This window comes from Lithobates pipiens, unplaced genomic scaffold (genome assembly GCF_037356315.1).
Source record: "Lithobates pipiens isolate NorthernLeopardFrog02 unplaced genomic scaffold, aLitPip1_a1.2 Scaffold_30, whole genome shotgun sequence".
In the NCBI taxonomy this organism is placed as follows: domain Eukaryota; kingdom Metazoa; phylum Chordata; class Amphibia; order Anura; family Ranidae; genus Lithobates; species Lithobates pipiens.
In genome coordinates this window covers 39,561,620-39,573,656 of record NW_027507791.1, presented here as the reverse complement: position 1 = coordinate 39,573,656, position 12,037 = coordinate 39,561,620, and the positions used below count along the sequence as shown (strand labels likewise).

General features: G+C 42.1%; 1 protein-coding gene across 2 annotated transcripts in view; it reads left to right on the top strand.

Annotated features, from left to right (window-relative positions):
* The first annotated feature begins 3,854 nt into the window (after positions 1-3,854).
* Positions 3,855-12,037, top strand: part of LOC143942663 (Fc receptor-like B) — a 41,027-nt gene continuing 32,844 nt past the window's right edge. Inside the window, exons 1-4 of one of the 2 annotated variants that reach the window (XM_077464043.1) lie at positions 3,855-4,124; positions 6,195-6,215; positions 10,243-10,509; positions 10,593-10,862. In XM_077464043.1, coding sequence (XP_077320169.1) covers positions 4,094-4,124; positions 6,195-6,215; positions 10,243-10,509; positions 10,593-10,862 — 589 coding nt within the window. In that variant the 5' untranslated portion in view covers positions 3,855-4,093. Of the gene's footprint in view, positions 4,125-6,194; positions 6,216-9,985; positions 10,510-10,592; positions 10,863-12,037 lie in introns of those variants that run through there. The other variant, XM_077464042.1, reaches the window with a different exon arrangement.

The window sequence follows — 12,037 nt, the reverse complement described above, 5'->3', positions numbered from 1 at the left end:
TGTTGTACCCCTAGTTAATGTCAAGGTCCATACCTGGGGGCTTTTGCTCTAATATTTAGATGCCTCCCTGTGGATTGTGAAGTCACATTTAGGTCTGTTGGTGTTTAAGGCCCATGCGTCTGTCTCCTGTCAAAGACAAGAAAAGAAAAGCTCCTTTTCTATCAATAAACACATTTAAGTATTTCGGGTCTACAACTTCTTCAGTTCAAGCAGATTGATAAAAACCAAATCTATAAAATAAATAGTTTTCACTGAAGTTAAAGTAGATATTTCCAGTGCTGATGCTGTCTGTAAGCAAAAAAATGTGCAGCCAAAAATGCACTGCCAGAAGTACATTGTCACCAAGACCCTTCCAGGAAACTGTGGTGGGTCTGTAATACCACATACAGCTTTAAAGCAAAAACTAAACACGCCAATTTACATTTTCCCACGGCTTGAATAACTCTTATGACTTTCCATTGGAAAATGTGCGATCGGAGCGTGTTGTTGGAAATTAGGCTTGTGCAATTTGTTTCGTAACAAATCGAAATTCAGCCGAATTTTGCATCTTTTGGACATTCGGATGCATCCGAATGTCAGAATACAAAAATAACAAATAACAACGAATACGAAAGAAATATAACGAATTAATTCAAATAAATTCGACATGATTCGGTAATTCTTTAAAGATCTAATGAAACAAAAGGTCAGCTCAAAGTAAATCTAATAGTCCAATCAGCTAATTAATTTTGTGCCGGAGGATGGATTACTGGCAAAGTGCATTCCTGAGAACTGAGTTAGAAGGGTGTTGTATTGTATTTGAGCCGAGGAGAAGAGACGTTGTCATTGTGTGTGTTAAAAGATTCAATAAACAAACGACTTTCCAAACTACGAATCATTATCACGAATGTCTATACATACATAAATAGCGAATTTCAACAAATACGAACGAATGAATTCGACACTCTACGAATAATAACGAATTATCCGAAAACGTATTAACGTAACATAACGATTATAACAGAACGAAATGATGTATTTTACGAATGACAACGAACCAAAACTAACCAAAATTTTCCGTTGTGCACAAGTCTATTGGAAATCCTGACCGTGCATGGGCTCCACCGGACTTTTTCCATCGGAATTTCCGACACACAAAGTTTGAGATCTGGATCTAAGATTTTCCGACAACAAAATCCAATCGTGTAAATTCTGATCGCATGTAGACAATTCCGACGCACAAAGTTCCATGCATGCTCAGAATAAATTACGAGACGGAAGCTATTGGCTACTGGCTATTGAACGCCCTCTTTATAGTCCTGTTGTACGCATTGTACGTCACCGCGTTCTTGCCGATTGGAATTTCCAACAACTTTGTGCGACCGTTTGTGTGCAAGACAAGTTTGAGCCAACATCCGTTGGAAAAAATCCGATGGATTTTGTTGCCGGAATGTCCGATCGCGTGTACAGGGCATAACAGTTACTAGTCTGCTCTCAATTGAACTGTCAAGCCATCAAATGACCAGAATCAAAGCTTAGCTGGTAACTGCAGATCAAGCAGAGACCAAGATGGCAGCATTGTAGTGGGCGGGAATTGACTATAATGTGGAAGGGGCTGCTTTATGGATGCAATGTCTATAATCTCCCTTGTCGCCTAATTGCCACACCTGGTTGTCTTCAGGTTTGGCTAACTTGGTAGGTTGACTTGGGTTGATAATAGGGATGAGCCGAAGACCCCCCTGTTCGGTTCGCATCCAGAAAATGCGAACAGGCAAAAAATTAGTTTGAACACGTGAACACCGTTAAAGTCTTTGGGACAAGTGTTTGGGGACCTGGGTCCTGCCCCAGGGGACATGTATCAATGCACATGTATCAATGCATTGATCAATGTATCAATGGGGGTGTCTATAGTATGCCTGTAAAGGGGAACATGTTTCCCGTGTTTAGAACAGTTTGACAGCAAAATTACATTTCTAAAGGAAAAAAAGTAATTTAAAACTACTCGCAGCTATAATGAATTGTCGGTCCGACAATACACATAATACAATAAACCTAGCCCTCTCTCTCCTGGAAGTGTCGGTTAATGTCCATGCTGGCCCAGCTCCTTCAACCTTCATCTCTCTAGCTCCTTCAGATCCGCGCTATAGCCGAATGACAGCTACAGCGTGGATCTGCTTTGCCCGGGAGGCGGTCAATAAACGTCCTCCCCTTTGCAAGCTGCCCGCACTCCCCCTTGCAGGGCACGCGCGGCACACGCTGTGATCACCCGAGTCAATGAGACTCGGGTGATCACAGATCAGAGTAAGGGGTCGATCCCGACCCCTTACCCCATGATCAGCTGTCAGCCAATGACAGCTGATCACGTGATGTAAACAGAGGATGGGTAATCGTTTCTTCTTTTCTTCTCACGCTGACAGCGTGAGGAGAAAAAAAAGCCAATCACTGGCTTCTGTCAAAGGGACATCAGTCCCGAGCAGGGAGATTTGAAGCTGCCTCATATGTGCCCACAGTGCCCACCAATTAGTGCCCACAGTGCCCACCAACCAGTGCCAACCAGTACATCAGTGCCACCTAGCAATGCCCACCAGTGGTACCAATCAGCGCCACCTAGCAGTGCTGCCTATCAGTGTTGCCTACCAGTGCCGATCAGTGCCCATCACTGCCACCCATCAGTGCCCATCACTGCCAGCCATCAGTGCTACCTATTAGTGCCCTTCAGTGCCACCTATCAATGCCCTTCAGTGCCGCCCATCAGTGATACCTATCAGTGCCCACCAGTGCCGCCTATTAGTGCCCATCAGTGCCGCCTTATCAGTGTCCATCAGTGCCACTTATCAGTGCCCGTCAGTGCAGCCTCTTCAGCGTACATCAATGAAGAAGAAAAATTACCTGTTTGCAAAATGTATTAATAAAATATAAAACCGTTTTGTATTTTATTTTTTTAAATCAGTCTTTTTAAAAAAAATTTACAAAAAATAAAAAACTCAGGGGTGATGAAATACCACCAAAAGAAAGCTCTATTTGTGGGAAAAAAATTATAAAAATGTCATATCGGTACAGTGTTGTAGGACCGCGCTAATTGTCATTCAAATAGTGACAGCGCTGACAGCTGAAAATTGGTCTGGGCAGGCTGGTGGTTTAGGTGCCTGGTAAGCAAGTGGCTAGAAAACCATTTGGGCTGGGAGAGGAATGAAGGAAAATACTATTATGTTTTTACTATTCTTATCAGTATATCTCAAGCAGAAGGATTCTTGTTTCCATTCCTAGCAGTAGATCTACCCCATAGGAGTTCCTGTAGGTTGTAAACTAAGTTTAAAATTCTGAGGGGTATATCTACCACAAATGTGCACGTGTTTACATTCTTAAACACATCTACATCTACCCCATAGAATTTCCTATAGGTTGTATCCTAAATTTACAAATCCTATTGGCACAACTACCCTAAAAGAGCACCTTTTTCTATCCTTATTGGTAAGTCATCACCAAAAGATTGCCCATTGGGTGTAACCTGAGTTCACAATTCTTATTGGTACTATTCCGTGAGTACTACTATTCCGTGAGATCGGAATGGAATCCATACCTTACCACAATGACAACATTGGACTCCGAACAAGTGTCCTTACTACTACCATGTAATCCAGCTAGACCAGTAAACCTGGTTACAAGGCCAGCAGTAGCCACCCTAAAATGTCATATGAGTTTTGTCTAGTATATCATATCAGAAAAGGCAGAACTGAGATTTGATTGGCTATAACAGATTATTCCTCATTCTACATTCTCATGAAATTGACTTTGACCCTCGTGAAATGTCTATAAATAAAACTCAGGAAGTGAGAAGACGCTCATAACTTCTGCTTCTCAGACTGTCACGACTTCCAGGACCCGGCTACCATGTCTGTCTTTCTTGTCATCGTGAGTTTTGTTTAGCATATCATATGAGATGAGGCAGAACTGAGATCTTATTGGCTATCACAGATTATTCTTTGTTCTACATTCTCACAACATTGGTGTTAAGTCTGGTGAAATGTCCATAAATAACACTCAGGAAGTGAGAAGACAATCATAACTTCTTGCTTCTCGGGAAGACTGTCGCAACTTGCAGGTCTCGGCTACCATGTCCGTCTTTCTCGCCATTGTGATTCTATGTAAGTAGAATGTTTGTTTTTTATTATTTTTTTAAGTCTTCGTTTTCTATTCTTTTATTCTGAGTATCAAAGTATCACTGTCTTTCCTTTGATATCATGTGTGACATAAAACAACTCATTACTATCAACCTGGTAGAGACTCGATGTAAAGCACACTTATTATTATTATTATTATTATTATTATTATTATTATATTTGCATCTGTTATGGACAAAGTGTGATGACTCTTCCTTCTTCTTCTTTCTTCTTTCTTCTTCTTCTTCCTTTTTCTTCTTTCTTCTTTCTTCTTTCTTCTTTCTTCTTCTTCTTCCTTCTTCTTTCTTCTTTCTTCTTCTTCTTCCATCTTCTTCTTTGTTATTTGTTCTTTCTTCTTCTTCTTCTTCCTTCTTCTTCTTCTTTCTTCTTCTTTCTTCTTTCTTCTTTCTTCTTTTTTCTTCTTTCTTCTTCTTCTCCCTGTATGAGCTGTCTAGTTCCATGAGAAATACTTTACATCATGTTACAGCTGTTAATTAGTATCCATTCTCAGTAATGGTGGATTGCACATTATAGAAAGGAGCTACAGAAGGCATCTAAGCAGAATATTTGTTGACTTGTGATGTTATTATCATTGATTGTAAGCTGTGTTTGTGGTCTTGTCATGCAGGCTGGAAGGTTCACATTAATCTAGATAAGTCAGAACCAGGAATGTGATTTTCAGAAGAGCTTTGTTTTAATTGTAAGCCCTTGTACACACGGTCAGAGATTCCGATGGAATGTGTCCTATCGGACCGTTTTGTCGGATATTTCGACTGTGTGTGGTCTCCATCGGACTGTTTCTGTCGGAGTATCCGACGGGACAAGTTTTCCAACTTGTCCGTAAAATTTTCCGACAACATGCTCCGATCAGACATACTCCGATCATGTGTAGCCTACTCCGACGGACAAAGTGCCACGCATGCTCAGATCAAATTCCTAGACCAAAGCTATTGGCTACTAGCCTGAACGTAGTCCCGTCGTAATGAAATAACGCCATCACGTTATGTACGATCGGATTTTCCGACAACTTTGTCCGACCGTGTGTATGCAACAGTTTCGGACAAAATCCGTCTGACAAAATTCAACGGATTTGGTTGTCAGAATGTCCGACCGTGTGTACAAGGGCTAAGAGTCATTGATGAAGATAGCTGGATGTCATCTCTAAGGAGAAAACTGTAGTCAAAGGTTGGGGCAATTCTAGTGTTGGGTACTGGGGTAGATGTCCTGATTCTACCGCTGAGTGCCTCTTGTCTCATGTGATTAGGATAATAATTAGGATAATGTCGTAGGTTATATCCTCTATCCCAGGGGTCCTCAAACTATGGCCCTCCAGTTGTTCAGGAACTACAATTCCCATCATGCCTAGTCCTGTCTGTGAATGTCAGAGTTTTACAATGCCTTATGGGATGTGTAGTTCTGCAACAGCTGGAGGGTCGTAGTTTGAAGATCCCTGCTCTATCCAATTAGGATCCCAGAATTGTATCTCCACCCGACTTATACAGCTTGGGGTGGGTAGAGGGTCTGGTCTCTCCATGAGGGATTTAAATAAAGGTGTCTAGTTAGTAAAGGGGCATCTGGTAGATACATAGTTCAGTTCTGATGGCGGGTTGACTGGAACTGCAGAAGGAGGAACCGGAACGTTCTGGTTACCGATTAAAATAACTTCATAAAAGTGGTGATGGGGGGTGGCTGATGACTACATAAGGTATAATAGAAGTGTCTTGGTAAGGTGGTTATGATGGATGCATAGAAGCATCTGATGGGTAAATTAACTTGTCCAATCGTTGTGTAAGGGGGCTTATGGGGTGACTATAAGGACAATTGAATGGCTAAAAGGTGGAGGAGTGGTAACATTAAGTCCGGTTGCTTAACCCGACCTCTCCAAACCATAGATTGCCATATAAGTGAAAGCGTCAGTTCTAATCATCTTCTGGTGATCTGAAAATGTATAATTTATACCTCAAAATGAAAGTAAGGAAAATGATTGGATTAGGTATGCACTAATGACATGTACTGTACATAACATTTTCTAAAAAGTTTATTTTGGCTTTTCAGCTTTGAATGTGGGAAAATCTGGTGAGTACAGAGCAGACATTGAATAATATATCATAAACACATGAATACTACAAAAAAAACATTTTTTTACAATTTAATTTTTTATAATTTTTTTTTTACAATTTTTACAATTTTTACAATTTTGGGGTTTGTATCATTGATTATAATTTTGTTAATAGCTTTGCATTGATGCATTGGTAGAAGACTATTCAAAAACAGTGCAGGTTAGCTATATTTGCACACAACCGAGATTAAATTGTCATTAAATTTCTTTAAATGTATCACACAAATGCTTCCTGTAAATACTCGTGGTGCTGGAATTTGAATTCGGGTCAAACTTAAATTGATCTGAAACTTCCAAAGTTCAAATTTGAGTGAATTTTTAGGAATATTTTTTTTAATGCATTGACGTGAATGCTTTGGTGGTTTCTGATGGTTGCACTTGACCCTTCGGAGAGCTTCTAAATGAACTACTGTCACCCAAATGGAGGGAATACGGGAACATTTGGGGGAGATCTTTGCATAGTACATGACCTGATTAGACCGGCAGAAGAACTAGCCATAAATAAATGATTGGCACTGACAGGTGGCACTGATGGGCACCAATAGACAGCACTGATGGGTAGCACTGATGATGAGGTACTGAGAGGTGTTAGCCCTTGTACACACCGTCGGACATTCTGATGGAAAATGTCTGATCGGACCTTGTTGTCAGATAATTAGACCGTGTGTGGGCTCCATCGGACTGTTTCCGTCGGACAAAGTTTTAGAGCTGGGCTTTAAAACTTTCCGACAACATGATCCAATCGGACTTTGTCTGATCGTGTGTAGAGAATTCCGATCGGACAAAGTGCCACGCATGCTCAGATCAAATTCCTAGACCAAAGCTATTGGCTACTAGCCTGAACGTAGTCCCATCATAACGAAATAACGTCATCACGTTCTGAACGATCGGATTTTCCAACAACTTTGTCCGACTGTGTGTATGCAACACAAGTTTCGGACAAAATCCGTTGGACAAAATCCGACGAATTTTGTTGTCGGAATGTCCGACCGTGTGTACTAGGGCTTACTGATGGGCACCGATTTACACTTTGGTGGGCACTGACTGGCAGCTGATGGCAGTGATTGTCAGATGTGGTGGGCACCTCTCATGGGGGCTGGGCTCTTAATCAATGCTCTGATTATCAGTGCAGACCCCCCTCTGACAGGAGAGCTGCTGTTCGGCTCTCGTGCAAACCGAGGAAAGACAATTACAGGCACTTCCTGGTTCACGCTGTGATTGGTCACAGCTGATCACGTGATAAAGAGCCTACGTCAGAAGCTCTTTACCGTGATTGGAGACGCAGTGTGTCAGAGTGACACACCACGCCACCGATCGGCACGGGCGCGCATGGGCGAGTGTGGACACGCGATATCTGTTTATCCTGCTGGCCGTCATATTACGTCCAGTCAGGATAACTTAACCACTTTACACACGCCATTCTGCTATATGGTTGGGCGGGAAGTGGTTATTATTGAGTTTTATAACTGAGTTTTATAGATGGGTACATTATTTAGATGATCATTAACTTGTGATAACTGAGTTTTATAGATGGGTACATTATTTAGATGATCATTAACTTGTGATGCGCCTTTTTTTTATCTCATCAGTTCTCTTTATGGTTAGTGTATTTTATGTGCAGCCCAAGACAATTCTTCTTCTTCCAATGTGGCCCAGGAAGGTCACTCCTTCTGTAAACCAATGACCTGTAACGGTTTTAAAGTCTCACCTATAGAAAATTACGGGTACCGAATTTTCAGGCTACCTGTGTACTTAGTGCAACCCCATCATTTGTACTTCCCCCAAAATTGGGTAACATATTGCATTTGCTAAGACTGTTTGCCGTAAAAATTGGAACTGCCAATATTTTATTCTCCAGGGACTTTTTCAGAAAATATATCAGGTTTCGGTGGTTTTTAAATAATCTTCGGGCTTAAAATGATTTTTTAGACATGTGTGCAAAAAAAATGTGAGTGTGCAATGTACAGGGATAGGGATAGGGGTAGACACCTTACTCAGGTTGAACTGGATGGACTGGTGTCTTTATTCAACCTTACTAACTATGAAAGCCCACTGTGGTCAGTTCTCTAGCTATGTTGGGAAGTCAGTGCGCTCCCCTCCAATGATTAGACTTGTTCTGACACGACTCACCTGCACAGTCAATTACTGGGAAGATCAGTGTGCTGCTTGCTTCTCCTCTGCCCCGGGTCCCTTAGGCTCCATGCACAATGGAGCTCACAAACGGGCGTTTTTTGGCATTTGGGTGTTTTTTTTAACAGCCCATAAACTCCCCTCTATGTTATGCTCTGTGTCCATGCACACGTGGACGTTTTTTTAGCTTTTATCAACAGTGGAGTTTATGGGCTGTTCTCTGAACGCCATAAAATCTTGTTTAAAGTGATGCTTTTCTGACCACAAAAAAAGCTAAAAAAAAGCTAAACGCCGATAAACGCTCATAAACGCGCCTTAATTAGCGTTTGGCGTTCTATTTTTTCAATGCATTATGGGAGTTTGAGAATGCATTGTGGGATTTTTGGAGTGTCCTCTGTGTATTTTTATTAAAAAACACTAACGCTAATGCTAAAGAAACGCTCATAAACACGCGTTCTATTTTTGCAGTGTGGGATTTTTGGAGTGTCCTCTGTGTATTTTTATTAAAAACGCCCATAAACACGAAAGAAATGCTCATAAATGCTCATAAACGCGCCTTAATTAGCGTTCGGTGTTCTATCTTTTCAATGCATTGTGGGAGTTTGGGAACGCATTGTGGGATTTTTGGAGTGTCCTCTGTGTAATTTTATTAAAAAACGCTAACGCTAGAGAAACGCTCATAAACGCGCCTTAACGTGGTTGTAAACCCTTACAACACACTTTGACCTACAGGTAAGCCTAGATTAAGGCTTACTTGTAGGTGCAAGAAATATATCCTAAACCTATACGGTTTAGGAGATATTTGCCGAAAGACAGGCACCCTTGTCTACGGCTCATGTGCCGTAGACAGTGGCGCTCAGGCGCACTGAGCGCGGCACCGTCAACGACCAAGATGCCGCGCATGTCAGCTCCCGTACGCATACGCGGGAGTGACGTCATCGCGGCTTCGCCGAATGACAGCGGCGGAGCGGCGAGACCCACCGAGAAGATGGATGCGCCGGACTACAGGGGACAGCGGTGACTTCGCTGGCTCCTGTGTCAGGTTAGTGACACATAATGGATTACTATGCGATGCGATCCGATGCATAGTAGTCCATTATGCTTTACCTTTGCAGGGAATGAAAGAGGAAGTAAACCCATCAGGGTTTACTTCCTCTTTAATTAGCATCCGGCGTTCTATTTTTTCAATGCATTGTGGGATTTTTGGAGTGTCCTCTGTGTATTTTTATTAAAAAACACCCATAAACGCTAAAGAAACGCTCATAAACGTGTGTTAATTAGCGTTCGGCGTTCTATTTTTTCAATGCATTGTGGGAGTTTGGGAATGTATTGTGGGATTTTTGGAGTGTCCTCCTTGTATTTTTATTAAAAACACCCATAAACGCTAAAGAAACGCTCATAAACACGCATAAACACTAGTACAAAACGCTGTTAAAAACTTGTTTTTCAACCAGCGTTTTTCTGCCAGCAATCTGGCGTCCAGAAAGAGCTTTTTTTGAGCTCCAGTGTGCATGGAGCCTTATGCAGCCGAGAACAGAGGGAATACGATATAATTTATAATGTTTTTTTTTATATCTACACACAGATATTTGCGTTTGTTTTGCATTTCATTTCTATTTTAAACTGAATGGGTTCTTTCACAGGGTGATCGTTTACAATCACTTTAAGGGGAATATTTTTCATTGTTGCAAACAGAGATGTACCAACATGTTGGTACATCTCTGTGCCCAGGACTATAAACATTCCCATTTCTATAGAGAATGTATTTTTCTCATACAAGATGTGTTCACCTCTCTGTGTTTTGCTGCACACTGTGCTCTCTATGTGTTCTGTGTGATCTCTTTTCTTCTATAGGAGGGGCCATCAAACCTGTGGTGACCTTCACACCCAACTGGGGGAATATACTAGAAGGTGACAGTGTGGCTCTAACATGTGATGTGCCGTCTACTGTACCAGAGGAGCCCCGGACCTATCACTGGTACAGAGATAAGAGACCAATACCTGGAGATAAACAGAGACTTCATATCATTGGATCTTCAGTAGGACGGGACAGTGGAGATTACCAGTGCCAGACCATCGGTGGTGATATCAGTGATCCCGTCTTCCTAAATGTTACACTAAGTGAGTCGTCCATCTCATCTCCATCATTACAGATTGTTGGGTGTGAATAGAACAACCTAAAGTATCATTTTATTACATTTCAGGTTATGTCCTCCTGCAGAGACCTCCATCTGTCATCTATGAAGGAGACCCCCTGACTCTGAGATGTCATCATATAAAAGGTTTTATTGCAATAAACACAAAATTCTACAAGGATGATCAGGAGATAAAACCATCAGAATCCGACTCCACATTCCATATTCCTAATATAACGAGGAGTCAGTCTGGACGGTACAGATGTACTAAACAAATATACGGCAGTGATAGTTCAAATGTTCGTGGGCACTCAGATGAATCCTTTATCTCTGTGAAAGGTAAATTAAAGTCCTGTTTATAACTGTATCCTTATACCGTGTACACACAACCGGACTTTTCGAGGGACTTTCGGCTGAGTTCCGACGAACTTTCCGAATGAACGGACTTGGCCACACACAATCACACCAAAGTCCAGACGGATTGGAACGTGATGACGTACGACCGGACTAGAATAAGGACGTTCATAGCCAGTAGCCAATAGCTGCCCTAGCGTCGTTTTTTGCCCGTCGGACTAGCATACACACGGATGGATATGTTGGTCCGGCGGAGTTCCGGTGGGAAAATTGAAAACATGTTCTATTTCTAAAGTCCGCCGGATTTTTGGCAAGAAAAGGTCCGATGGAGCCCACACACAATCGAATTGTCCGACGGACTAGTTCCGACAGACCTTTGCTGTCAAAAAGTCCAGTCGTGTGTACGCGGCATTAGAAAGTTTGGTCAATCAAGAGGAAGGTGAACCCCCTAAAAATGCATTATAAAGTAAATCTACTGCAGAAATAAAAAGAAGAGACTAATGCCCCGTACACACAAGTAGATTTTCCATCAGAAAAACCATGGATGGCTTTTCCAACGGAATTCCGCTCAAACTTGGCTTGCCTACATACGGGTCACGCAAAAGTTCGCTGAACTTTCGACCGTCAAGAACGCGGTGACGTACAACACTACAACGAGCCGAGAAAATGAAGTCCAATGCTTCCGAGCATACGTCGAATTATTTCCAAGCCATGCGTCGGAATTTTGCATGTCGGAATTGGCACAGACGAATTTGCAATCAAAACTTTTTCCGACCGAAAAATAGAGAACCCGCTCTCAATCTTTTGCTGGCGGGAACTCGGCCAGCAAAAGTCCGATGGAGCCTGCACGCGGTCGCATTTTCCGACCAAAAGCTCTCATCGGCCTTTTGTTGGCCGAATTTTCAAGCATGTGTATGCGCCATTAAAGTGGAGTTCCACCCTAAAAATATTTTTTTTCTATATTCAGACTAATTTAAAGCGGGAGTCCACCGGGACTCCGCGTTTTTTTTTTTTTTTTAAAAAGCCAGCAGCTACAAATACTGCAGCTGCTGACTTTTAAATAGTGACACTTACCTGTCCAGCGCGCCCGCGATGTCGGCACCCGAAGCCGATCGCTCGCTCGTCTATCGGGTCCTGCCGCTGCCATCTTGGGTATGGGA